Source organism: Lontra canadensis, unplaced genomic scaffold (genome assembly GCF_010015895.1).
Source record: "Lontra canadensis isolate GAN:19392208 unplaced genomic scaffold, GSC_riverotter_1.0 scaffold3, whole genome shotgun sequence".
Lineage (NCBI taxonomy): Eukaryota > Metazoa > Chordata > Mammalia > Carnivora > Mustelidae > Lontra > Lontra canadensis.
This window is the reverse complement of record NW_022630997.1, coordinates 38,558,857-38,585,792: the sequence shown is the minus strand read 5'-3', so window position 1 is coordinate 38,585,792 and position 26,936 is coordinate 38,558,857. Positions and strand designations below refer to the sequence as shown.

Below are 26,936 nucleotides of genomic sequence, written 5' to 3'. Positions count from 1 at the left end.
ATGGACATATGTCGTCTCCCACCAAGGAGGGTGTCCTAGAGACAGAGACCATATCTCACGGTACACAGCTGATCAGTACTCTTTCCTCTCCATGGCCTCAGAGCTTAGGGAATGTGAAGGAAGCTAGAGCCTCTTCTAGAAAACACATGCTGCCTGTGCCCGGCTGCACACCAGTCACACCATACTTCGGGCACGTGCATACCTTGACACTCACACACTGCAGACAGATGTGCCGACGTGGGGCAGGGGAGACCAGGAGAGGAGTGCAGCACGTCGGAAAATGGGGCTCTATACCCCCAAAATTTCCCAGGCCCCAAACCCTACACAGGGAGCCCTGGAAGGCCTCAAGCAAAGTTTCCCTAAGTCACAGGCATCTAAGTCACAAGCCGTGAGCACGTGGTTTGGGGCCCAAGCAGCACGGACCGCGGTACCATCCTCTGCATTGCAGAAACACTCACCAGGACCAGTCTCCTCAGGAGGGCCCTCCCCCAGCCCCCGGTACCTGATGTAGAAGCTGTCGCCAGGCAGGCTCTTGACCTTGGTGAACTCCTCAGGGCGGTACTGCACCTTGAGACGGACACCGTCCTTGGGCTTGAGCATCTCCACGTAGACCTCCTCCACCGTCTTGTTGCGCACATCCAGACTGCCATACTGCCCGAGGACAGGAGACTGTGCTCAAAGGCCAGAAGCCAGGGGCGGCTTGGGCCCCCATGAGCAGGTGGTGGGAGGATGAGGCAGATTTAAGATCCCCGTCACTGGGACTCTGCCTGCCTCGCCTCTGCAGGTAAGACTGAGTCTTCTGCCAGGGTCCGCTCTGACCTCAACAGCTTCTCCCAGGAGAAACCCTGTGCTCGTCCCCCCAAAGTGAGGGCTGCACAAACACAGCACTTCATCTTGCTTCTGCTATCTGTGTCTTTGAATACCGACGAACCATCCCTCCCGTCAAACGGGAAACCCAGCAAGAGAGAGAGGACACGCCATCAGACCCCAGTCCCGTTGCTGACACAGCAGAGCACCCTCCCTTCTGATTCCCTCCCCGATACCACTGCCCAAGCCAGGGTGCCACCCGGGACCCTATGATGTGCCCCGAGGGTCCTGGCAGCATTCAGCACCAACAGGGGGCGCCAGGCAAGAGGCCGTGCTCTGCTCCCCCACGCCGCAGAATGGAGGAAGCCAGAGGGGCTGGCAGAGAGGAGCGTGGCCAGCTCAGAACTCACCTCAAGGATGAGGTCCCCTGGCACAAGGCCCTCAGGGCCCTTGGCAGGACTGTCGTCCTCAACCTCTGCCACGAACACCCCATGCAGGTTCCCTCCACATAAATGGACCCCAAGCTCCAGCTGGGACTTTCTGATGAAGACAACTCGCGGCTCAGGGGTCTTCTTGTTGGCATCTCCCACCATCCTTTGGGAAAGGAAAAGAAAGTCCCTCGGTCACACACAGGGGGAACAGGGTGTGCAAGACTACACGGAGGCTAATGCCCCAACAGCTGGCCGCTTACTCCATGAGATCCCCCAGTGGTCCATCCAGGTCTGGTTCTAGCGACTTAGTCTACAGCCTGGAAGCTGAGGTTTGTAGAGGTGAAAACATGGCCCCAGGTGAGACAGCCCGCTAGGGACTGAATGGAAATCCATGTCACTTTCTGGCCCAGCTGTCCATCCAGTGCCACAGGCTGCCTCTCTCCCCACCTGGACTACACCTGTTCTCCTAACCTAGTTCTGCCTAAGAAAAGTCAGAGCCGGTCGCAGAGCCCAGGGCACAACAGACAACTCGGCAGTGTGTACGGAGCAGCTTCTCTGGCCCAGGGACTGTGCAACGCCACCAAGAGGGGGCCCCTAGCCATCAAGGAACCCACAGCACAGTGAGGGAGACACTGGAGAGCACAGGGAGGGGAAGAAATGGGACAGCAACGGGCACCTGGGGACAGGACAGCTGTGGCGACCACAGCCAAAGCCCAATGTGATGGATCCAGGCAGGAAACGCAGAACAGGCCACGTTCTGAGGGAGGTGGGGACTTGGTCGAGGAAACAGCTTTGTCCAGAACTACGGAACCACGGCTGCATGGCCTGGCCTGTGCAGCCCTCTCCCCATGTTCCCACAGGCTCCTCTGCATTCCCTGCCTCCTCTGACCTCTGTCCACAACCCCCGTGTGGATGGCTAACCCCTGCTCACCCTGAACATGTTGACTTAACTGGCTCTGCTCCCTGCCACACTCTCGCTCACTGCCCCGGTGTGGCTTGCACCGGCCCTCCCAGCACGTGCTGCACAGGCCTGCACACTGGCCTGTCCCTCTCTAACCCCGGAGCTCCCTGGGGCCAACCGTGGGTGGTGGCCATGGCCCAGGGCCTGGCTAGGTGGTGACTGTGGCGTTCTGTCTAAAGACAGAGTCAGACAACGAGTGACTGAGAAAAGGAGGAAAGGAAGGGAGGCAGAGCTAAGAACAAGTCAATGAGGGGAAAAAAAGAGAAAAAGCAAGAAAGTGAGAAAGGGCAGGAGGAAAGGAAATGAATGGCATGCTTCCCACCCCCTGCGATATGGTCTGCGGCACCGGGGGATGCTGGCAGGGTGTGCTCAGGCCACGACCACGACCGCTCGCCCCCCACCCCCAGGCCGGGTCGCACCGACAGAAGGCTCACAGCACACGTTTGCTGACCTGGAACTGGGGGTGCTCTGCTTGGCCGGGGGGGTGCCAGGGCCCTCATCCTGCTCCATCAGCGGGTCAATGACAGAGGGGTGCTCCGGGGGGGCGGCACTGCTCCCCTGGAGCGTGCAGTGGGTGCTGGCAGGGTCCAGGTGGGAGCTGGGGATGGAGGGCAGGAGCAGTAAGGAGCAGCACATGGTCCCCAGCCGTCCACAGCCACCCCCTCTCCGGCATGGACCAGAGCTGGGCTGGGAGCAGAGACTAGGTCACAGGGCTCAGAGCCCTGAGAAGAGCAGATGTCTTGGGAGCTGGGACTCAGGTCGTCCACCCTATAGGATCTGCCTGTCCTCAACCTGGGGCTCCTCTCTGCAGGTGTGGGCTGGGGACCCCCAAATGCCCTGCCTCTTTTCCTCCGTTTGTGCATCCCATCCCCCCTTTGCTGAGCTGTGCAGTACTGCAAGTTAGGGGCAGGCCTTCCCCTTCTCTCGCATGCCCGGCAACCCATGGCTCAGAGGCAGACACGGACAGGGGGCCAGAACACTGTGTGAGAATCCCACCCCCAGGGCTTCTGCTCCTGACTACCACACACCTGCAGGCAGGCTGCCTGGTGGGCAGGGGTGGGGGAACCAGCCATGTGCTTCCACACCCTACCCCTCAGGTATCCTGCTTTACCTCCTCCTCCTCCTCCCCCTCTATGTTCTTTTTCCAAAATGCGGGGCTGGCCGACTCTTCTCTTACAGAAGCTGAATGGCTGGAGCAGACGGTCGGCACCCGGGCTGCACCCTCTCTCCTCCCCCCCAAGCCTGGACGGGCCTTGTGGGAGGCCCAGGCCCTCACCTGGACCGAGAGTGGCTGCTGAGCTGGTGCATGAGTGGGTTGTACTGGGCCAGGATGGTGACGGTGTCACACTGCTGCCCAATGACGAGCCGGGCCTGCTGCTCTGTGGCGCTGCGCAGGTTTATGCCATTGAACTAGGAGACACCCGGAGCATGCTCAGTGACGTGGCAGGGGCTGGGCCCCGGGGGAGCACAGCTCTTCCCAGGGAGGCAGGAGAGGACGGAGAGAAGGATACAGCGCCCGCTTACCTCAAGTAACTGATCCCCATACTCCAGGCCAGCCTGGTGAGCGATGCTCCCCCCTGTCACCTTGGAGACGTAGACCCCGCCCTTCTCTCCACTCACGATGGAGATGCCCAGCGGCTCCGAGCCCTTCTGCAGCTTCACGTGGCGTGGCTCCTCTGCATAGGGCCTTGGAAGAGAGCCAACAGTTTCGGGGACTCGGACACAATGGAAAGGTCTGGGGCAAATCTGCAGTCAGGCATGCAATCAGCTATGCAGGAAAGGTCAGGGACCACTGGATGCTCCTACAATGACGCAGCTGGATGGGAACGCAATGGCCCCACCTCTGTATGGCAGTGAAACACTTTCCCACAACCTCATGCGACACAAACACGGCACCCCCCGATGGCCACAGAAGCACACAGTCCCAAAGACACAGAGAATGAGCCACGTGAACTATAAACACTGACACAGGCAGAGAAGAAGCACAAAGAGTTTCCTAATGTGAGCAAAGTTGCTGCAACAAAATGTGCAATGAACAAACCCCGTGGGCTCTCCAGATGCCCCAGGAGAAAAAGAAGGGGGTCCTGGGGTGACAGTCACCCAGGAGCAACCATATGAAGTATCAGTTTTTATATTTACCAGTGTACAGAGTGGTGTACGATGACCATGGAAATGAAGCTGCCGCAAACCCAAGCCATTAGAAAGGGAGTGGGGAGGCTGGGAGCAAGGTGGGGACCATGCACTTGCTGGCCCGGGGTGGGGGTGGGGCGGGGAAGCCATCCGCCGTGCCAAGGGCACAAGGGGGCTCAGACAGAGGCCTCATGGCAGGCCAACCTCAGACTCCTCAGGGAGGAGAACCTGGGCCTGGTGGCCACGGGCAGTCTCAGGAGGGATCTGTGGTGGTGGAGACATCTGGAATGTGCAAAAAGTTAAAAGAGAGGGATGCTCAGAAAAGGATGATAGACGCCTGGAACCTGACAGACAGAACCTGACAGACATGCAGCCAGGTGACACAGAGCCGTCCTGTGAGGACAGTGCTGTGTGCTGCCCTGAGCTCTTCCTCTCAGAACAAAATCACAGCCAAAGGTGAAGGGAGGAGCTGGCTGGAGAGCCATGTCCTTGGGCTCCCCTCTAGGGCATGTGGCTGGGGACAGACTCACGTGCCAATGGAAAGCCAGGCCCTGAAACCAGCCCTCCCCTGCCAACCAGAGGCACAGCCGTCTCTCAAGCTCAGCGGGCCTCGGGCTGGGACTACTACCACCCAGGGCCCGGTCCTCTGGCAGTCTGAGAACAAACTCCTTCTTGACCTATCCCTTCATCTTGTCCCTTCCCAAATTCGCCCTTGCCTCAATGCCCTCCCTTGACCCTGCGGCTCAGACACCTCAGTCCCTGGCCTACGACTTCCCGTGGACACTGTGCATCACAGGTCACAGTGCCAGGCAGTCTGGAGTTGCAGGAGCCCTTACTCAGCAGCCCGCAGCCCCATCCTCATAGCCCCAGCCCGCGTCGGAGGACGGCACAGCGGGTGCGCACAGCCCTTGTTCCAGTCTGGGGCTCCTCACCCCCCACTGAAGACCCTTTCCTGTCTACCACCTCCAAAACACACGTCTATCTCAATAAAGCAGGTACCTGACTCACATAAGAGTCCGACAAAGCCGTTGTGAATGACACAAATCAGGATTTACCAACACGGAGAGATGCAGGGGACACACACTGCGGGAGCAGACAGGTGGGCATAATCCCATCTATATAAATCTGTACAAATACGTGTGGCCAGTCACATGCGGAGAGGTTTCTAGGAAGGACCCTACCAAAATGTGAACGACGGCACCTCCAGGTGAGGGGACTTGAGGTAATCCTTACTTTCCAGTTCCCTGAGGGATCTAAATTTCTTATAATATGCACAAACTTTTCTCAGAATAAAGCTGCGTTATGAACGAGGTTTATAAAGCATATTTCGCAATATTACAAACCCCTTGAAATGAGAAAGTATTCATGTACAGAAAATGTAAATAATGAAACATGCCTTTAAACTATACACACACACGCGCGTGCCCGCGCACTTCACAAAAAGGGAAAAGCAATTGAGATTATGTGTGACTTTTCTTCTTTCTACTTTCCTCGATCTTCCCAGTTTCCTCTAATTAGAAGCTACACGATAATGTACATTGGAATCGGGGAGGGGGGAAGGAGCTGTTTTGCCTCCAGTTGGGTCACACAAGTTAAACCGTTTGCCTCTGATGAGATTCGGACCACGAACATCCTCCTCCCCACAGAGCAGCTCCCGGTTCCCTGCACACTCTAGGAAGCTAACTACGGGACACCCGATGGCAGGTGACAGGCCCTCTCTGCTTCTAAGGAGCCCACTTGAGTTGGCGGAGGATCCTGGGGCTCAGTGACCTGAGCTGACCCACCCAACCCCGGACGTGGCACAGGTTTGGCCCCCGTGTGTGTCACAGGGGTGAGACGTTTTCACACGAACTGCACCCGCTTCCCCTACGGGCCCAGGTGCACTTCTGGGCTCCCGTGAACAGTCAGTCACTGGTTGTGAAGGTACTTGTTAGGTTGTCTTACAAATTCAGATTTTACAAGTCAGATGGTTTTCTTAAGGCAGAGACCACCCTGCAGGGTTCCTCCTGTGGCTCATTGAGATGAGGACCTTCAGCATTTTGGATTTGAGTAGACACGAATGGTTCTGTTCCTTTTAAGTGATTAAATAAAAGCAAGTTTCAGTTTAACTGGATTGCCTGAAGACTTACCATCTAGACGGGACCTCTTAACCATAAATTCGATCTGGTAAATTCTACTCTGAAAGAACAGAGGTGGGTGAGGGGCACAGAGCTTGTGGGGAGAGGGAGGGACCCCTTAGATGTGGGGTCCAACCGTCTGGACTGACGTCAGCCTCAAGTTACCCTGAAATCTCAGCAGACTGGCCAGCATTTCAAAATGAACCAATAAATGGCTAAGCTATACTTTTACACTTTATATACATTTTTTTCTGGTATGTTTTATTTCACACACAAAAAAAGCTTGGGAATGAAGGGAACAAGTGAGGCAGCTGTGTTCTGGAGCCAAAAAGCAAAGAATAAGAATGAGCCCTGATTCTAAGGAAGGTAGGCCAGTCACCAACCACATGACCACAGACAGGTCACTCCCACTTTCTGGCCTCCGTTTCCTTATCTGTAAAAGAGAACCAGTGATGATGATGACGAGGACGAGGATGATGCATGAAGCTCACGGGGTCACTGTGAGGATTTCATGACTTATTACACGGAAAGTGCTTAATCAGGGGCCAGGGAAGCCGGGAACAGTGCCATGACATTGTCACGGCCAGGTGGCTCCTAGTGTCATCTGCCGCAGCTCAGCCCCTCCCGTGGACACTCTGTGGAAGGAGCCCACCCTCTCCTCACCTTGCCATCTATGCACACCCCACCTCCTGGCACCATGCGCCCGCAGGACTTCCTTGTGAAGGGCTGAGGCAGCACGCCAGAGTACGCTAGGTGACCCGAAGCAGAGAGGTCTTGCCCTGGGATCGACTCAGCTGGCACCCTCCAATGCACCCACTGCTTCTACCAATAAGTCCCCTCCCTCAACCAAGCCCCAGCCCGCTGTGGGGATGCGCCACCCACTGCCGTGCCCATGGGACACATGCCCGGTCGGGCTCACCTGTCCTTCCTCCGTTCCCCGAGGGCCGTAGGGTTGACGGCAATTCTGGGCAACGTGGAAGCTGAGGTCTGGGACTGGCTACACGAGGACAGGGTGTCGATGTTCAGAGGGGACTGTGGAGGCGTGCTGCATTCTGAATGTGACAGCGAACCTGCCAGGAGAGATGCGAAGGAACTCGGGCTCTGTGACCCACGTCTCTGCCCCCAGGGCCCAGACCAAGATGGAGACACGCCGCAGGCACAAGGCTCCACGCTGCAGCCACAGCACATGGCCTTGAATTCAGGGGCTGGGCTCCACACCACCTTTCTATCTAGCCCCCCGTCACCGGGCCTGAGGCCGGGCTCAGCCAGCCTGCACGGACCGGCTGAGGTGAGGAGGTTACACACTGTGCCCAGACGCTGCACTGTGAGGCCAGCAAGCCGGCAGGCGAGGACGGCAGTGCGCGTTCTCACCTCTGTCAGAACCCACGATGGACCGGGGGTATCTTGGCGTTGACGGGATTTTAATGCGTTCTGCCTTGAACTGCAAGTTGCTCGAAGACCCTGTGTTTCCACGAGGAGACAAAACTTCAGGCCTGTGATTAAACCCGCCCTCGCTCCCTTGCCACCACGTCAGTAGTTAGGGAAGAAGCAGCGGCCAAGACAAATGCAAAGCAGGGCCGGCCACTAACCCCAAGGGGGCCAGCGCGCGAACCGGTCCCGAAAGGCAGATACTCCGTGCCCAGTGATCTGAGTGAACTGCGCGGGCCTGGACTGCCCCGGAACAGGTCACAGCAATCTCTCGCCTAGCCCCAGCTGACAGACGGGACGGTCTGCCAACACGCCCCGTGGCTAGAAGCAGCACCACCTGAGTCCCTCTGTGAGGGACCTGCTGGTCTCCCACATGCAAACAGCATGACAAACCCCAGAATCTCCAACAGGCTCAGGGACAGGGAGCGAGGCTCGTGGCCCTAGCGGTTCCCTGGACCAGCCGAATGGCTACCAGGGAAAGACCCAGAGACTCAGAAGGCTGAAGGGTGGGGCTCCCAGTGCAGCGTGGGGCCAACCTCGGCCCTGGGAGCAGAGAAGGGCTGGTGTGGCCAGGCCACCTGGAGGTCTGGCCACAAGGATGCAGGCAGAGAGGGAAACAAGGCTAGTGCCCCGCTACGGTGAGAAGGTTCTAGTGGCACCATTACCAAGGCGAGCGCTGGAGGGCAGAGAGTTGGACCCGTGGGAGGTTCTCATATCTGAGTAGTCGCTGCCAACCCTGTGGCTCAGGTCTAGGCTCAGGCGTCCCTGGTGCTGCACGCTGCAAGAAAACCAGACAGCTAAGGCGCTCGGAAGGAATACCAGGACTGGACTGGACACAGCCACTGGGGAGAAACAAGCAGCAGGCCCCAGCCAAGGCCTCCTTGAGCCCACAGAAGCCACCTGTCGCTAGGTGGGAATAGTGGACTGCCATGCTCAGAGGCAGCATCCAAAATGGCCCTGCCCACAGAGAAAGGTCCTGCTGTGCCCGTAGAGGACTGGCATACAGACCTGCACCGGGACTGGGCTCATCGGGAGCAAGGGCTTCCACTGGGAAAAATAGGCTCTGAACCCTGTCTGGGCCCAGAGAAGTGGAACCTCTCCTCCAGGATGAGCGGGAGAGGCTGGATAAGCATCAAGGATCTTGGACGGGCACCTGCACACTTCATTCAGGACAGCTGCCTAGGACACTGGAAGGCAGAGAGTCAGGCCTCGCCCACCTCAGGAGGGCCTACAATCAGACCCAATGATGTCCTCTTCTAGCTGTGTAACAAGAATGTCTCTTCCCCGCCTAAAGCCTAGAGTGGAAAAAAATCTGAACTCTGCATCATGGCCGTAGGCCATGGACCTGTGCCCTATAGCCTATGCTCTCCTCCTGACTCATTGTGCCAGTTCAAGGTTCCTCATTCTGTGCCAGGAGCCCAGCACACGGTTCCAGGGCACTGTTCCCTCCTTCCTGGGGACTCCACCCAGGTCTTGAGCAACTGGCTTCTTTACCTCCCTATCTCCGTAGCAACTCCCTCCCCTCCCCCAAGGGGCCCTTCCCTCCACCCAGTCTACTCCCCACCCTCTTCCAAGTCAGAGCCCAGCTGGCCGCCCTGCTCTGCAGTCTTCAGGGTGACTCAGCACCACCTGGTACCACTCTGGAACAAGAACAGTCCATGCCATGTAGTAGGTGCTCAATTAAAACTTGCCAAACAACTGAATGAATGAATTAATGAATAGGGGACCTTGAGCCAGTCCGTTCACCTTTTAAGGCTCACTCAGTCTCCTCATCCATAAAACAGAGACAACAACAGTCCTTAGCTCAGGAGGCTGCTGTGGCCCTTAAATGAAGTTTACAAAGGTCCCAGCATAGCGCTGGCATGTGAGCTCTTAAGCACCAGCTACCACCACTCTCTCTCTCTTTAAATACCTCTTTGAGCTCCATGCTGGTGAATGAAGAGAGGATCCTTAGCGTTCACTCTTCCTGGGGCCCCAGCGCTGCTCTAACCAGCCAGCCCCTCCCGGCTAGGCAAGGACACTTCTCAGCTCGTGGGTCACTCACTGCACCAGTGGCTTTATGTGCCTGTGACCATGGCCAGCTGGGGAGCAGGGAGGTGTGGGGTGATTTCACATACCTGGGATGCAAACCCTGGGGGCCGACCTCTCTGGGCACAGGCGGAGAGCTGCAAGGACCGACCCTGTGGCTACGCACGGTGTAGACAGGGTTCCTCAGCATGGAGCTCACAGTGGTGCTCGGGGTCATGCTCCGGGGCACAGTGCCTAGAAATGGACTGGGTGAGAACAATCACCCCAAAGCACCCAGCCAGCCCCAGACCTGTGCAAGCTCTTGGCTTTCTCCACCTGTAGGATGGGAGAACTCACTCTATCACTTCCTATTTCTCAGGCTGCTATGGGAAAAAATTTCTTAGCCATGACAAGCTAAGGAATGTCCCTGATATAAGACTGAATATTCCAGACAGGGCAGCCGTTGCTAGTTTCCTGGACCTCTGGGCTGAGGACACAGTGGCACCTTGAAATGACCGCCTCCCCTCTCTCTAGGGGCAGGCAGCCCTGCGAGCCCACCGTGGACCCTCCTCCCCACCCCAATGACTCACCCGCAGATGCCCTGCCGGGGTAGAATGGGGGGTTGCTGTGCCGGCTGGAGTGCCCCGGCGAGTACAGGGACCATTCCTGGAGCTCTGGGCAGAGCTCTCCACTGGCCGGGATGCACTTCTGCTCCTGCAGGACCCAAGACAAGAGACAGTGGCTGGAAATGGACATGCACAGGTGTCTGCAGGTCTGTCCCCTAAGCACTAGCTCTCCCACTCAGACACACAACAGGACAGCCAGGACAGGTCACTGCTCATTCATGTTGCCTTAAGACACCTGGACAGGAAACACTTCCTTGGAAACTACTCTGGAAGAAAACCACAGAGAAAGAATCTGTTCTCCAGAGGAGACAAATTGGGTGCAGGAGGTGGAATGCGTGAGAGCATCAGGCACTGTGTACAGCTGCTCCTGGAAACTCGCATTGCTGGCTCAGGGTGCTCGTCTGCAGAGTCACATGGGTTGTCCCCCAGCTCCCAGCAATTTCTCCCATCTGCAAACGACTACAGCTCCCACAACACAAGCCAGCTGCCTCCTGCTACCGGCCAGCAGATTCACAGGTGCTCTCGTGGCTCTTCAGACCCTTCCAGGCAGGTCTGGGTCACAGGTGCAAAAGCTTCTCAATGAACAAGCAAATCAGACACCACACCCAAGAAAATGCTCCTGTCTTGGCATCACATACCATTAACACACACACTCCCCACATCACTTTCCAGCCTCCTATGGAGGGTTCCATCCCACTGGCACCCACCAGCCACCCCACTCCCCTTTTTCTCGGGTGGGTGCTTAGAACGAAGGCAAAGGAGCCAGGGCTAAGCAAGAGGCTGGGGACACCAGCTCGGGCCCCTCCCTGCACCCTTCCCCATCCCCACCCCGAGGCTGGGCCCTACCTCCAGGAACTGAGCAGGAATCACTACAGGAGCCAGCTTGGGCCGGAAACTAGGAGCGGACTTAGGGCGACGGCGCTTCTGCCCCAGCTCGTCCATCTTCTGGGAGGTGGTGAGGTCTCCATCACAGGACTTCTTGGCAGGTAGGTAGGAAGAGTCCCCATCCCCTTCGGGGTAGTAGCTGGAAGCAATGCGGACCCTGCCCTTGCGAGGGGGCGAAGTGTGCGTGGGTTCCCTGGGGTCCATGTCAGGGGGCAGGGCGCTTGGGGGGCTGGTGGATGGGGAGCTGCCCACCAGAGTGGCCTCGGACTCAGAACTGGTTTCCAGTCTGTGCTGGAACTTGATGGAGTCACTCCTCCTGGGAGGTTTTGGGGGTGTCAGAGGCCCCATCCTCTTGGAGGGCTGGGGGGAGTGAGCAGACCCAGGGCCAGGGAGCAGGTAGTCTATTTTGGAGGGAGTCTGGGGGCGCTTGAAAGTGTTAGGGTCGAAGATAGACTTTCTTTGCTTTGGCTTCTTATAAACAGAGAGCTTCTCCGGCCCTGCTGTGGAGCTGAGCACGGCCTTGGGCCAGGTCCCGCCACTGCTGGAGCCCTCAGGGTCTGCCTTGTCCAGGGGGGCCTCTGCCGCCCCGCAGGGGCCCGCCTCAGTCTCGAAGGGCAGCAGGGGTCGCCGGCTGCGCACGTCCACCAGCCCATAGCCACGCTCCCCAGAGGTGTCTGAGCGGAAGGAGCTCAGGCTGCGCTCGGAGGCACTGGGACAGGCCTGGGGGGAGACTGGGAAGGGCCCCCCAGGGAACGGCTTGTGCAGGAAGGAGCTGCTGCCTCCCGGGGGACCCAGCTCCCTCCTGTCCTCCAGCCTGTCTGTGTAGAAGATGTCCGTCTGCGTGGAGTTGTTGTGCTGCAGCAAGCTCCGTTTATTCTGAGCCTGGACCTCGGCGCCGTGGGCTCGGACGCTCAGCATCCTATCAGAGTCCTTGATGTTCTCAAAGATGTTCTGGCCACTCCACGAGGAGCTCTGAGGGAACACCTGTGTGGGGATTGCAGCGCGAGAAAGAGCGGGTAAGACCGCAGAACCAGGCGCTGCCTGCGTCCCTGCGCGGGGAGTGAGGCTCAGCAACGGGCCACACACACCCCAAAGTGTGCCCGAAGAGTCTCTACGATCACCTCTTTACTCCGTTCGGACGCAGGTGTATACCACTGTCCCCAAAACATCCTTCATGTCTTGTTTTGGTTTTTAAGCCAGGATCGGGTCAGGGTTCACGCACACCCTGCACTTCGTAAACCGATACCTTTGTTTCAAGGACTCCCTGCGACAGACAGAGCGTAGCCGCCGAGGCACACGGAGCTGAGGCTTTGCTGCCGCACAGCCGATGAGAGCGGAGCCGGCACGGGGCGCGGGTCCTTACCTTCAGGAGGGAGAGGGTCAGGGAGTCCTGGCAGCTACGGAGCAGAGATTCACACTCATTCAGGGACTTGTTGTCCAGGGCAATGCCATTGATCTAGGGCCAGAAAGAGAACCCATCAGGCCCACCGCCAGGTCAAGGTCTCCGCCAGCCCGTCCGGGACGGTGGGCCTGGTTCTCCTAGAAGGGGCCCAAGTCTGGAGTTGGCAAAGGAGAGAAAGCCCCTCCCCAGTAAGGCCTGAGAAATCCAGTGAGGCAGCTTGTGAGGCAGAGAGAACACACAGCCTTAAACCATGCGAGAAGCAGGTGCTCGTCCGACGGGGACCGGAAGAGCAAGCACCCCTCGGGGCACGACCGGGCCCTGCTGCTGTCTGCTGCATGAGGTATGACCGCAGCGCAGAACTCCTTCACGCACGGAACGGAAGATACACACGGCTGCCCCCCAGATCGGGAGACAAGAAACGACATCATGCTGTGGAGGGTCTTTGTAGACTGTGAAGTGCTGGGTGAGATGCTATGGTAGCATCTCTGTTCACAAAGATTCTCCTAACCCCGTAGGCCCGAACCCCTGTCCAGATCTCATTAGATAAGCTCCAATCTTCTGAACAAGCGTATGCGCCACAGTGAATGGTCAGCCCAGGAGGCACCCAGACCACGGAGTGCTGCCCAGCAACACAAAGAACACGCCGTGGTAGCCCCACCACCTGACGGCTCACATGGCTTCACGCTGAACAGCCAGTCTCAAAGGTCACGTACTGTACAATTCGACTTAGGTAGTATGTTCTCGAGGTGACAGAACTACATGGATGGAGAGCAAATTAGGTGCCAAGGGTCATGGAGGGGGAATGGAGAGCCAGGCTGTGGATGCTCCCATTGAGGGCTAACACGGGAGAGATCTTTGTGCTCGTGGAACAGTTGTGAATCTTAATTTTTTGTTGTTGTTACTTAAAACATGATAATAAAATGACACAGAGGGACACACACATGACTTCATTGTCAAACCCCTGGTACGGATATTATTTAGTCACATAAATGTAACCAACCGTCCGAGGAAACTGCATGAAGAGTACATTAGGACCTCCCCGTACTACCATCGCCACGTTATTTATTTTTCAGTATGATTTATTCAATGTCATAACCGAATTATATCTCTATTTTAAAATCAAAAGTTTAAAAAAATAGGCAGAGTGATTATTTGGGGGCAATGGACTCATTTGGTTTTTTTTCCTTTACAATTTTTCCCCATCTTAAAATTTCTTCACAATGGCCGCACTGCTTTCAAATTCTGGCATCCTCCGAAGTCTTTAATACAGCAAAGATGAGAATCAATGAGCTCCTACACCCTCTGCAGGTAGGACCAAAAAGGCCACAATCTCTTTAACCACACGGGGAAAGATCATGTCAACTGTTAATGCTGATACCCACGGATCCCACAATCCACGCCCCCGGGGAATGCACCCTGCGGCACACTCCCATGGGTCCCCGTGGAGGGATGCAGCAGTGGACTTGCGGCCCTACTCGTAAAAGCAATGATGTCCTGACTGTCCATCCGGGGAACCGGTGAATGGCTTGAGATGCTGCCACTATGGAATAAGCAACTAGTAAGTTACTGACACGCCCTAGGCAGATCTAACAATGTGAATGCAAATGAACCTGCAGGTGAGGCTGTGGGAAACGAGAAAGGAGGTTAGCAGCTCAGGATATTATGATCCCATCTGGGTGTTAGGAAAGGAAATGGGAAAAATAAAAGGAGGAGGAGAAGGGAAGGGAAGGCAAGGAAAAAGAAAAGAGAAGAAAAGAAAAGGAGATACAAATGTTTTGAATATTTCGGGGTGCGGGGAAACCAGAATAAACTGTTAACTGCCATTAGGGTAGGAACTGTGTGTGTGTGCGTATGTGTGTGTGTGTGCTGGTGGAAGTATGTGACTTACATTTTAATGAGTCAGTTAGAAATACTAAATTAGGGAACCTGGGTGGCTCAGAGAGTTAAGCCTCTGCCTTTGGCTCAGATCATGACCTCAGGGTCATCGAGCCCCGCAACAGGCTCTCTGCTCAGCCCTTCTCTCTCTCCTCTCTCCACCTGCCTCTCTCTCTGCGTACTTGTGATCTCTGTCAAATAAATAAATAAAACCTTTAAAAAAAAAAAAAAGGAGGGGCACCTGGGGGGCTCAGTGGGTTAAAGCCTCTGCCTTTGGCTCGGGTCAGGATCCCAGGGTCCTGGGATCAAGCCCTGCATCAGGCTCTCTGCTCAGCGGGGAGCCGCCTGCTTCCCCCCCCCTACGCACCCGGCCACCCGCCTGCCTCTCTGCCAACTTGCGATCTCTGCCTGTCAAATAAATAAATAAAAATCTTAAAAAAAAAAAAAAAGAAAGAAATATTAAATTAGGCTCCATAATCTCACAGCATTTGGGAGGTCTGATCACCAGGGACGCCATTCAGTGTCTGCAAAAGGGCGGTACACACAGGTGATGTCCAAGGCAGGGCTGTATGCAGTGGCAGAAACGGAAAACAATATGTATGTCCACAAGGGGGCGCGCTTCCAACTACCGATCATCAAACCTCAGAACACCATGAAGTGGATAAAAACACCAAGGGTGAATTTGGAAAGCTATCCATGGTGTGGAATAGCAGGATGATCACACTATTATGTCCTAAAAAGCAAACAAAGCCCAGAATACTTTATCTGTGTATAGAGATTTGTATGAACACTCACAGCCTGCCTGGGAGCTCATCTTGCAACGGGGAGCAGAGATTTTTCTCCAGCGGCAGGATTAAAGGGAAAAGAGGGGACTAATGTCTTATATATTTGTGTACTGCTTGACTACTTTGACACATACGTCTTACTCTGGTGATTAAAAAAGAAATTTAAAAAATATGGATATAATGTTTAATAAAAGTTTTTTTTTTTTTAAATCGCATACAAAAAATAACAATCAATCACATATAGACACCTTCTTTTTTAAAGCTCGTGTAAATAGGGGCACTTGGGTGGCTCAATCGGTTAAGCAACCGACTCTTGGTTTCAGCTCAGGTCGTGAACTCAGGGTCATGAGATTAAGACCACGCTCAGTGGGGAGTCTCCTTGAGATTCTCTCCTTCTGCCTCTCCTACCTCATGCGCACTCTCTTGGGCTCTCTCTCAAATAAATAAATATTTTTTTAAAAAACTGATGTAAATATACATTCATGTGTAGAATAAAGGCTGTAGAAAAATACATTTCAAATGCTCATTAAGGTTATCTGTAAGGTGGTACTGTAAGAGGGAGTCTTAGTTCCTTCCTAAACCACCTCTGTATTTCCTGATTTTCTACTATAAATAGAAACACATTATCAGAAAAAAAAAAAAAAAAAGTTTGTTAACATTAGAGAACAAAGCAAACGTGAACACTCTGGTCATTACTTTGTGTTCAACCTTCCAGATGTCATCTAACTGTCCATGTGGGGCAGACAGCCCTAGCCCTGAGGCTTACCGCCACAATCCTGTCTCCCACGGCGAGGGACCCTTCCTTGGCGGCCGGGCTTCCAGGCACCACAGCGGCAGCATACACGCCATTCTCCAGACTGATACCGCTGTCTGCAAAACCCACCAAGGGCAGACACAGGCGGACCCAGTTAGCCCCGGCCCTGATCCGCCTAGCCCTGGTTGTCCCCCTCATCTTTGTGAGATAAATTATGAAGGGAACGTTGGTAGACTGCGACCTGTCCATCCCAGCACCCAGGCCAGATCGCACCCCCGCAGGGGCTCAGTGATGTCTGCTCTGGTCAAGCAAATACTTGGGAGACCAGCAAGACCCGGGACGCAAGTGGCCCCCTGCCGGGGAAACACATGCTGCGTTCAAGCGGCATCCACGCCCCAGGAACAACACCCCTGAAAATGCACACCTCCCCTCTGCACAAGGAAGGCGGGCCCTGCCATCTGGGGTGCCCCGCCCACCTCTGCAGGCCCACTACCTTTCTGTCCACTCAGGTTGATGTACAGTGGTGTGATCACCTTCCCGCCCAGGGACTTCCGCCGCCGCACGACCATGTTGATGGCGCCCTCCCCGTGCAGGAGGGCCTTGAGGGCCTGCTTCTTGTCCTTGTTGATGAGGTCCACGTCATTGATTCTCAGCAGCCAGTCGTTGACCCTGAGGAGGGGCACAGCCAGGTCAGTGCCCTCGTGGGCCTTGGGACCAGTAGGTAGGCCGCACTGCTCCAGTCTGGGAAGACGAGGGTGGGAAGCGGGTGCCCCACCTACACGCTTAGACAGACTTCCTCTTCAGGATGTCAAATGGCTACACTCACAGAGGCTGGAGCCAGACTGCCAGGGGGCGATCCTGGCTCCACCCTTACTAGTTGTGTGACCCCCTCCTTCCTTCGGACCTCAGTGTCCTCATCTGTAAAATGGGGGCAAGAGCAGTAGAGAACCTACCTCATAGGATTTTAAAAATGAATGAGTTGGTTGATTATACAAAGTGCATAACTCCGTATTTAGCAATTCATTATCACTCCTCTTTCAAGGAATGGGCATGTGATACACACCCTACACTCTTGCACATGCCACACCGGAACACTTTCCTAACTAGACAAGTGAAGGGCAGCACCTGGGGCCTGAGGAATGCTCAGACTCACGGGCGCCAGTGAGTCACAGTCTCCATTAACAACGACATTAGCAGTGGAGCCTGCCGGCCTGACCCTGCTAGGCCCTCCAACGCCAGGGTGCGCTCATTTACTTGCCACCCGGCTCTCTGGGTCCTTCGCAAGGGGTAGGAGGGGTCCCCTTCCCTCCAGAGCCTGGGTCTCCTCAACTCTTACCGTAAGCGGCCATCAGCAATGCTTCCTTTGTCCACTTTAGTGACAAATATCCCACAGTCCCCAGGCAAACAAGGCTCATTCACACCTTCTGCCATATCGAACCCAAGTGCTTTCAAGTCAATATCCTCCTGTCAAAAGAGCAGCAGCCACACACTTTACACAACAGTGAACAGAGACAGGTCGCTCTTAAACCTCAAGCCACTCGCCCCACGGTGAGCACTGCCCCTCCACGCCAGACGGGGCACTCGGTCCCCAGGATGAAGCCCAGAAGCAGCTGCCAATGGCCTCTTCAGCCACTGCAGATACACGTCCCTGCAGAAGGGCTCTGCTCTGCCCTCCTCCTGCCATGCCCCGTGCCAGCATCTGCCACTGGAGAGGCCACGGGGACCAACCTGCCAGAAGCTGGCGTGGACAAGTACAGGGAAAAGATGCATGCACCCCAGGAAGAAAACCGCAGCCCTAAAACTGACAGCCATGAACCTGGGAACCTCACAAGTGGGCTATCCTCTCCTGTCCCCCTCCAAAGTATCCCAGTCGGGAGAACAGGGGAGAAAAGACATTAAGGCTGCTCACCGTCTCCCTTTCGAACTCCACAACTTCCGTTTCCCATTCCATGGAATCTGTGTCAATGGCCGAGTCGTGGGAGCTGTGGGCCATCAGCTGGCGGAATCGGGCCTCCTTCTCCAACTGGGACTCCATCTGCTCCCTAGGAACAGAGAGAGCCATGGCGATGGTCCCCTGGGAGGCGAAGGTCACCATGAAAGCTAAATGGGGCTCTTTTTGCTCTTGGATTAGATGCCAGTTTCCCAATAAATCTGGAGCAGCATGCCAGGCAGGGCTTCCTGGATATCAGTGGGTTTTCAAAGGGGTTTTTCAAAAAAGACCCAAATTCGTCCCAAATTTATCCAAAGGTTCAATGCAATTCCTCAGGAAACGGCAGCAAGACTTTTTGTGGATACAGACCAGACTATTAAAAAATGCAGAGGGAAAGAAAGGTAAGGATCTAGAAGAGCTAAAACAATTTGGAAAATGAAAAACTAAGTGGGAGGAATCACTGTCCTCAATTTTAAGACTTTTTCTACAGATTCCTCCAGTAATCAAGACTGTGTGGCACTGCCAGGAAGACAAACACAGAGACCACTGGGATAGAACAAAGAGTCCAGAAATACCCCACAAAGCACAAGAGATACAGAAGTACTTCAGCAGAGGAAGGACAGCATTCCACGAGGGAGGCAGGAGCCCCTCCATGCCCACAGCAGGAAAACTAAACCCCAACCTAGACACTGGGACTCCCATAAAAACCAACTCAAAATGTATCACAGACTGAAATGCAAAAGGTCAAGCTGCAACACATTTAAAAGTAAACACAGGGGAAAAAATCGTTGAGGTGTATGGCTAAGGTTAAAGACTCTTAGACACCATACAATCCATTAAAAATTAAAAATCAGTAAGTTCGACCTGACCAAAATAATGAACTTAAGCTCTCGGAAAGACCCAGTTAAGAGATGAAAAAAGACCAAAACCTGTGCCATCCCCCAGCACCTGACACTCTTGGTTCTAAAACCTGTGCCCAGATGACCTTGCCAATTCATCAGCGCTACCAGCTGGGCTCCGGGCACACTCGTGACCTCCTCCTGGTTCCTGCTCAAGTGCACACGCTCGCACGTCCACACCTTTGTCTGGACTGTGCTCTCGCTAGCCAGCTCCAGAATGCTACTGAGCCTCAGGGCACAGCCCCAAAGTCGCCTTTGCGGGACCTGGCTCCCACCAGCCCTGGGCAGCCCGAAGCTCTGGGTTTCCTGCTCGCTGCCCCTGCTCATCTCACACCCACTGGGGCGTGTCAGCTGCCTCTGCAGATGGGGGGGCTTCCTCACCAGCACCAGCTAGAGAGCCCAACAAAGAGGAGGGGCAAATTCAGGGATGCGTGACAAACAAGTGGAATTCGACTTTCTTAGATGTCCCAGGCAATTCCAGCTCTGTCAAAATGCACAGCTGCCTCCCGCGCTCAAGCCCCCAGGATCCAGGCTTTACCTTAATGTGCTTCCGTCACTTGTTAGACCCAAAGTGGGTCCCTGGAGAGAGTGTGTCACTTTGCCTCTTAGCCTGAGATTTTCTTTAGAGTCCCCAAGCCCAGGAGGTTCTGGGTTTTTATCTGGTAAATGAAGCTGGCTGGCTCATGTCAGAGTTACTGAATGAGGAGGGAGGGAGGCTGTCACTCTGTCTGAATGGCGCTGCTCCGGCAAGGGAGGCTTGCACGCTCACACTCACACTCCTCACCGCCCTGCACCACCCTATCAGAACGGGGAGCCGTGGCTTCTGCCCTGCAGGGACAGCTACTAGGTTCTGCCAATCTCTCTCTGCAGCTCTGATCTTTGTATCTTCAGTCCACTGCCCAGGGTCACCGAGTCTCACATCACAATCCTGGGTGCAGTGCCATAACCGAGGGGAGGCTGTCTGACACCCCAAACAGTCTCTTCTGAATGGGCAGCCTGACACCACAGGCAGAACGGACCGCTAAGTGGTGATGGTTTTCCAAATACCGCACCACGATGTCAGCGCCTGGTTCACACAGCTGTCGCTGTCCAACCCGCCTGTGGTCTGGCCTCCTGTGTGCAGTGAGCCCCACAGGGGAGAGACCTGGTCCACTGTTCGGTGGCTTCCCCAGTGCCTCCCATAGGCCTGGCCCATCCAGAGCAGGCACGTGGTAAATCCCTGTAGTGTTAGTGAATGAATGAGGTAGAAAGGGAATGAATGAATGAATAAATAGGTACACACTTGCCTGTCTCCAAATGGACTGCCTAGGCACAGAGACCTTCCTTTCTATGTGCCTTTGCACATGGTGCCTGCCCACCTCCGCGTGCTCACCAAAGGGCCACCATCTTCTGTGATGGTCTAAGAATTTCTCATTAACTCTCAACATGCAGGTGGCATTCAGACCCATTCTACAGATTGACAGAGTAAGGCAGAGTGAAGGGACAGACAGCTGGCCAGCACGCAGGACGGCCATGCCCTGACAGGAGAGGGGCCACCACGAGCCCCACCAGCAGGCACCCACCCCCACGTACTTGAGCTCCTTGAGCTCCCGGCTGACGTCGTTCTTCTGCTTGCGCGTGTCATCCAGGCCACGCAGAGCTTCAGCCAGCTCGCTCACTGCCCGGTCCCGCTCCCGCCTGAGGTTGTCACAGAGAGTCCTGGCAGAGAAGGCAGAGGCCGAGGTCACTGTGAGGGGCAGGGGGCAGCCTACGGTGCACTGTCACCCCAGCCCCCACAGCCCCCAGTGCCCACCTCGCCCTCAAACGCACTGAGGGGCCGCTGGAGAGTCTCCAGGTAAGGCCGCCCAGGCCGACTCCATCAAGGGGCAGAGAAGATACAAGGGCCAGGAAAGGAGACATCTCCGCAGTTACAGGGCAACAGGTCCTGAATGTCCAGTGCTCACCCCACTGCTTCGCCCTCGATGAGCCTAGGTGAACAGCCACCTGAGCCCCAGCCCACCTGGCAGGCCCCTGGATGCCAAGACCTACCACAAGCCTCCCATCTACCCATAAGCAGGCCTTTCTAGAGCTGGCCCTGACCCCACATCTAGACTGAGACCCCCACTCGGATAGGACCCATGCCTCATGCACCTCTGCAGCCCTGAGCTCTGTCCAGGTGCAACATGCAGGCACCTCCCCACCAAAGGACAGGTGGCTCCTGGCACCGCAGGACCACCTCAGCCATTCGCAGAGCAGGTGGGGACAAATGGCCAGGCAGCGGGGGAGTGCTTGCTCTGTGCCACCTCCAGAATGGCACCCTGTCATCAGATGGCCCTACGGGCTAGTCCCCACCTCTCCATGGCCCCCAATCCCCTCCTCCCTGAACCCTCACCTGCCTTGCTAGATAGTGGTTTCTCCTCCCGACAACCACAAGTGATCTTTCTGAAACTCTCAATGACCAAGTCACCACAAATACCACTACAGTCCCTTGTGGCTCTCCACCAGCCAATAATCAAGACTACACTCAGGGCTTCCCTTTCGTGGCCCCAGAGCCCACCCTCAGGAACCCTGTCAGCCACCTCTCCTGTGACTCCCAAATCCATGAGCAGGTCCCTGCCCTGAGCACACCACACGCCTTTGTTCATGGCCATGACCATCCCCCCCACTCCACCTGGAAAAGCTCCACTCAGGCCCAAGTTCTAACTTGAAGGTCATGTTTTCCAGGGAGAATTCCCCGCCTAGCCCCCCATGTCCTGCATGGCCCCATCACAGCTCTGACCATGGCCCTGGAATTCACCATCCATATTTTCTCCCTCCCCTGTTGCCCGGTCTGACAAAGCTGCCCATGGCCCCCAGAGCACTAGCCCGGGGTGGGGGTGGACAATACCCGCCTGGGAGCCCTGGAGGCAGTTTCTCTCTCAGGGTCTCCTTGTACAGGGGACCTAAGATCCTGGCACACAGCAGGTGCCCACAGAATACCAACTGAAGGAATGCACTCTTGATACGTCCGTGTCATCAGAAGTCCCTTACGAAAGAAAACGGTCTTTGTGCCCTTTCATGGCTGAGGGAGGGTCTCATCTAGACAAAGCATACACGCAGACGTCTAGGTTGAAATGAGATGAGAAGTAGAGACGTAATGAGCACGTCTAACGTGATGTCTCAAGGCTCAGGTGAGACGGGAGGAGCCGAGGTCACGCCCACCTTACTCGGACATGCGGCAAGTGATTCTGACCCTCCCCAGCGACGCAGTGCTTCCCGGGGAGACTGGGGCCCGCGCCAGCCCGGAGCTTCCCCGTACCGGATGCTGTCCCGCTCCGCCACGATCTTGTCCCGCTCCTGGAAGGCCCAGTCTCGCCGGCACTTGGCCACATCTGCCTCCTGGAGGGCTTCCTTCAGCTCCTGGCACAGAGCCTTGCACTGCTTTCGAAGGAGTTCAGCCTCCTTGTTGGCTCTCCCAGCGTCCATTGTCACCGTGTCTTTGATCTGGTGGGGTCAAGGGGTAAGCAGAGGGATGGTTACTGAGCCTTCTGGTGCAGAAGTGCCCTCTAGCTGGTGCGGGAGCTGGGCCTGAACCCTCAGGAGCAGGAGGGAGGATGCCGGCCCAAGCCCGTCCCAACACACCCCTGCTGCACCTGCACCCCCAGGGACCACCTGTCCCGTAGTCACACTTGAGTCACCTAATGACACTACGCAGGGTCCTGTCCAAACTCTCCCAGCCCCGCAAAGAGCCTGTCCCAGCACCCCAGCCCCTCCTGAGCCACGGTCTCCATGGCCCCAGTGAACGCCTCCCCTGGTGTGTGGGTCCCACACTCCTCCCAGGCACTCGCACGCTCCTATCTTGGATGGCCCACGCCATCTCTCTAAAGAGGTCTCCTGTCAAAACACAATGACGCAAGGCCCGAATGCAGTGAAAGCTGCAGATATCGATCACGGTGGTCCCCAACCCCTTGGTCTGCAGTACTCATTTTTATGGTCTGGCATAGAGTTATTTTGAAATCTGAAAATACACCATTTTTTCTGCTGGTGAAGTCCTGTGTGTCTCAGTTTGTTTAAAAAGCTGAAATCGGAAGCATTTGCATCTGGACACCGCCCAAGACTTTACATGCTCGGCTACTGTTCCAAATCAAACTCTTGGAAGCACCCGTAGAAGCAGCTCCCTCTGTGCCCCGGGAACCCTTAGATGATGCTGGGAAAGTGACAAAGGGAGCATCTTTGCTCCCACCTCAGCTCACAGGCTTTCAGAAGCAAAATACCAACAGGATACGAGAGGAACAGGGTCTGCAGTGTGTGCACCGGGAACCCCCCACCTCCAGCGGTAGGAAGCCGGAAGACAAACACAGCAAGAAGGCCTCTGCTGGCACCGAGGCCCAGCTTCCACAGCAAGCCCGGCATGCCGCCTCTGCTCACACGCGCTCAGAGAAATCCCAGAGGTGCATCCGAGACACGAGGACGGGGGGGACAGAAGGAAACAGAGAGTCAGTTTACAGCCATCCTGCTTCTATCAAGTAGAGTCAAGAGTCAGTAGGAGCTGGAGAAAAGCCTGCTCAGAAAGTACACCTTAACTCCAGGAGGACACAGTAGCGGGTGCGCTCTGCTCACACCTTACACTTCCCAAGATCAATTCAAATTATTTCCGTTCTGACTTTTTCCCACTCTCATGCAGTGCTGGGGGTCTGTTCAGTTTGCTATTTTTTGGAAACTGGTCATTACTATTACAGGTGTCAAGAATTTATTATAATAAGGAATAGGTTTAATGATCACATGTATTTAAATTTACATTTCACTCAATGTTCTATAATATATGAATACAGTTTCATATTTGAAACATGTTGCATGGGGTTCCACTGAAAGGTCTCTGCACTTGGCCCTGTAGAAGCATCCCCAGGTGAGGGCCAGAGGTGGGAACACGAGAGGCCACCCCAGGTGTTAGGCAGCTCCCATCCTCTCTCCCCATGGTTGGTCTCCAAAATGAATTCACTCCCAAAGCGCCGTTTCCAGGTGAGAAACACAAGAAGTACAAGACTTCATTTTACAGAGAGGGGAGAATAATGAGGCATCGTAAAGGCACCGTAGCACAGAGAGCTAAGATCCTGGTAACACTGATGAGGGCCCAGGAAGTGACTGGCCCAGGTCCTGCCCGTTAGTGGGAGGCTGACCTCCATGCCAGGCCCCCGATGCCTGCTCCGGGGCTTCCTCCTCTAACTGTGCTGCCTCCAGATGGCAGCCCTTTGTCTGGAGCGGCACCACCCGAGACCTCTGTCTGTCCGCCGTGGGTGATCCAGGGGCCGCAGGCAGGGACTGGGCTTCATGAGACACTCCCCTGGCCCAGGCACAAAACCAACAAGAACCACCCCAAAGAGGCACACACGGGTCCCAGGGAGAGGGCAGTGCTCCCTGAGCAGACAGCTCTCCCTGAGCATGTCCGTCTCTTCCATCCGGGCAGTATCTCACAGCCGTCCCCAGATGTGGGAATGTTCTTGAAATGCCCTCCTGCTCGTCCTCCACCTCCAGCAGTCCTCCCTCCCTCACACATGGCTCCCGCTCTCCCCCAGCCCCAAGCTAAGTGTCACCAACAGCTCTGGAAGTCAGAGACGCAGCTGCATTCAGGGGCAGCAGGAAGGTGAGGACATGGGAAGCCACTGCGGCTTAAGGGACCTTGCTGGCCTTTCCATGGGACAGGAGCTCTGGCAGAGAGGCCAGTCCTGGGACATAACCTGTTATCTGGAGGAACCTCCGTGTCAGGCAGCGGTGCCCCACAACTTCCGGGAGGTAGAAACCAGCTGCCCCATGCAGGTCCTCCGCCCTCCTGAAGGCAGGGACCCCTCACTGCACCTGGTCGCCAGAGGCTGGGACAAGGGCCGTAGACAGGGAAGCTCCCGTGGCCATGCCCATTCAGGGAAGGGGGAAACAGGAGAGTGGGTAGCATCCAGAGCCAGACGAAGACCCAGACAGGCCCCCGAAGCCCTCCTTTCGCCTCATACTCCAGAGAAGAGGGTAGAGAGGGGGGAGGGCAGCGAAAGAGGGAGGAGCAAAGAGAAGGGAAGAGTATAGAGAATGCATGGTCTGTCAGAAAGAAAAGAACCACCTCCTCAGCTGAGCAGAATGAAGGCAGCTGTGTGATCGGGGAGGTAGGCTGGCTGGAAGTCTGACCCCACCATGAGACGGCTGCTGGAGAGAGATGGGGTCAATCCCAAGGGCCCGCGTCAGGCCCTGGGAAGAGAAGACCCTCCCGACCCCACCTCGGGGCCGGCACAGCCAAGGCCGCAGACCTGGCCTCCTCTGGCCAGGTGGGCTGTGGTCTTCTCTGAAAAGCCAGACAAACTCTAGAAGGAGCCAAGGGTTTCAGCTCTGGAAGCTGCCGGGGTGGGAGCAGGGCTCCTCCGCTCCGACCTGCTGACTCGGAGCAGTGCCTAGAAGAGATTCCTGCCTCAGCTGACAGGCACACTTGACATGCAGCCAATGCCCCCTGCGAAGGCCCGGAAACCGGGCTCCAGACTGAAGGGCACGCGGAGTGCTGGGAGAAGCGGGGGTGGGGGGAGGATGACAGACCGCCCCCAGCTGCCTGCACCGCGGGAGGCCCGGAGCCCTTCTCGCTGCGACAAGAGCACAGTTAACCTCTGTAACTGTGGGGTGGGGGGTGGGGGGAGGCTGATGGCCTAGCACCTTCTCGGTGGGTCACACATTCTCCGCGACCGTGTCATTTAGTGATTGACTCATAGTTTTCTTCTCACCGTTTTGTTTTCCTTATTTAATATCAACATTTCCCCCCAACGATTCAGCTCTCAGATACCAAAACGTAAAAAGTGAGAGGATGCTTTCTCTAGAACAATGACCAAGTACCAACACATTGTCTATGCCCATTAAAAATGCCCTCATCACGCTCGTATTCCCTTTCACGAAGCTTTCACCTCTGGGGTCTGGAGAAGTCTCCCTCCCCTTGTATGAAGTTGCTCTTATTTGGCCCTTTTGCCAATAGAAACAATTTCGTGGGGTTCACTCTGGTGCTAACAGGGCAGTGAGACTTGGAGGATCACAACCATCATCTTAATGATAAAGGGAACCTGTACTGCCACAGCCACCCTGTAAGGCGCTCTCACGTCCATTTTGTAGATGAGGAAACTGAGGCCCAAAGAGGCAAGAGGTCCCATAACCGAGGATCGCCACTCTCCAAGCACTGCCCTTGTCCCTTGCGTTTCCATGGCCCCAAGCACTGCCTGGGCATAAGGAGGCATCATAGTCTGCAGAGAGACTCACAGGTCCCAGTCACCCCTCAGGCATCAGCCCTGCCTCATGCTCAGTCCAGAGGGCTCTGGCCGCGACAGTCTAATGCACACTGCCTCCCGCCCAAGCTTTAACACCTTGCTTTTCGCGTCTCACAGACCAGTCTTCAAGGCTGCGTTGTAACTGACCTAGAATGAAGAGGCAGGAGTAGAGGACTGCTCCAGTGGGGAAAAGTCTGCTGTGATCAGTTGCAGCAGCTCTAAGCACAGCCACAGCACCACCCAACAGGACAGGAGGGGACTCTCAAACAGAAATCCATGAGCCCATACAGGACCCCGCGGCGCACACCTGGACTTGGGGGTACATCGTGTCAGTAATGAGGCCACGTGGCTCAGGCAGGAAAGAGACTCCTTTGCTGATCACTCAGGAGTCAAGCTCAGTGGCCCAACTCTGAGACCACTCGACCCCAGCCCCTGACCCTGAGGCATGTCCCCCAGGGAGCAAGGCTCTAGAAGGGTCTCCGGCTCAGCATAGCACATCTTCCCAGTAGGAGCCCAGACCTTTAAAGAGCAGATTCCTCAGATCTACGGGACTGGCTGGGAGGGGAGGGGCATCTCTGAGGGCGCTCTTCTGCGTTCACAAGGCCAAAGGTACCGATGGCTTTGGGCACTTGACCTTGGGCTCTTGCTTCCCAGTGAG

At 55.7% G+C, this 26,936-nt stretch overlaps 1 protein-coding gene across 4 annotated transcripts in view; it reads right to left on the bottom strand.

Annotated features, from left to right (window-relative positions):
• DLG5 (discs large MAGUK scaffold protein 5) overlaps positions 1-26,936 on the bottom strand; it is a 116,152-nt gene that overhangs the window by 13,824 nt on the left and 75,392 nt on the right. For all 4 annotated transcript variants that reach the window (XM_032839043.1, XM_032839049.1, XM_032839063.1 and 1 more), the window contains 18 exons: positions 22,315-22,499; positions 20,610-20,735; positions 18,118-18,250; positions 17,545-17,672; positions 16,702-16,877; positions 16,221-16,324; positions 12,756-12,848; positions 11,354-12,376; positions 10,472-10,595; positions 9,992-10,136; positions 8,540-8,652; positions 7,818-7,907; positions 7,366-7,516; positions 3,724-3,886; positions 3,476-3,609; positions 2,651-2,797; positions 1,218-1,401; positions 503-651 (listed from right to left, as the gene is read on the bottom strand). In XM_032839043.1, the coding sequence (XP_032694934.1) occupies positions 503-651; positions 1,218-1,401; positions 2,651-2,797; positions 3,476-3,609; positions 3,724-3,886; positions 7,366-7,516; positions 7,818-7,907; positions 8,540-8,652; positions 9,992-10,136; positions 10,472-10,595; positions 11,354-12,376; positions 12,756-12,848; positions 16,221-16,324; positions 16,702-16,877; positions 17,545-17,672; positions 18,118-18,250; positions 20,610-20,735; positions 22,315-22,499 (3,368 nt within the window). The remainder of the gene's footprint in view (positions 1-502; positions 652-1,217; positions 1,402-2,650; positions 2,798-3,475; positions 3,610-3,723; positions 3,887-7,365; positions 7,517-7,817; positions 7,908-8,539; positions 8,653-9,991; positions 10,137-10,471; positions 10,596-11,353; positions 12,377-12,755; positions 12,849-16,220; positions 16,325-16,701; positions 16,878-17,544; positions 17,673-18,117; positions 18,251-20,609; positions 20,736-22,314; positions 22,500-26,936) is intronic.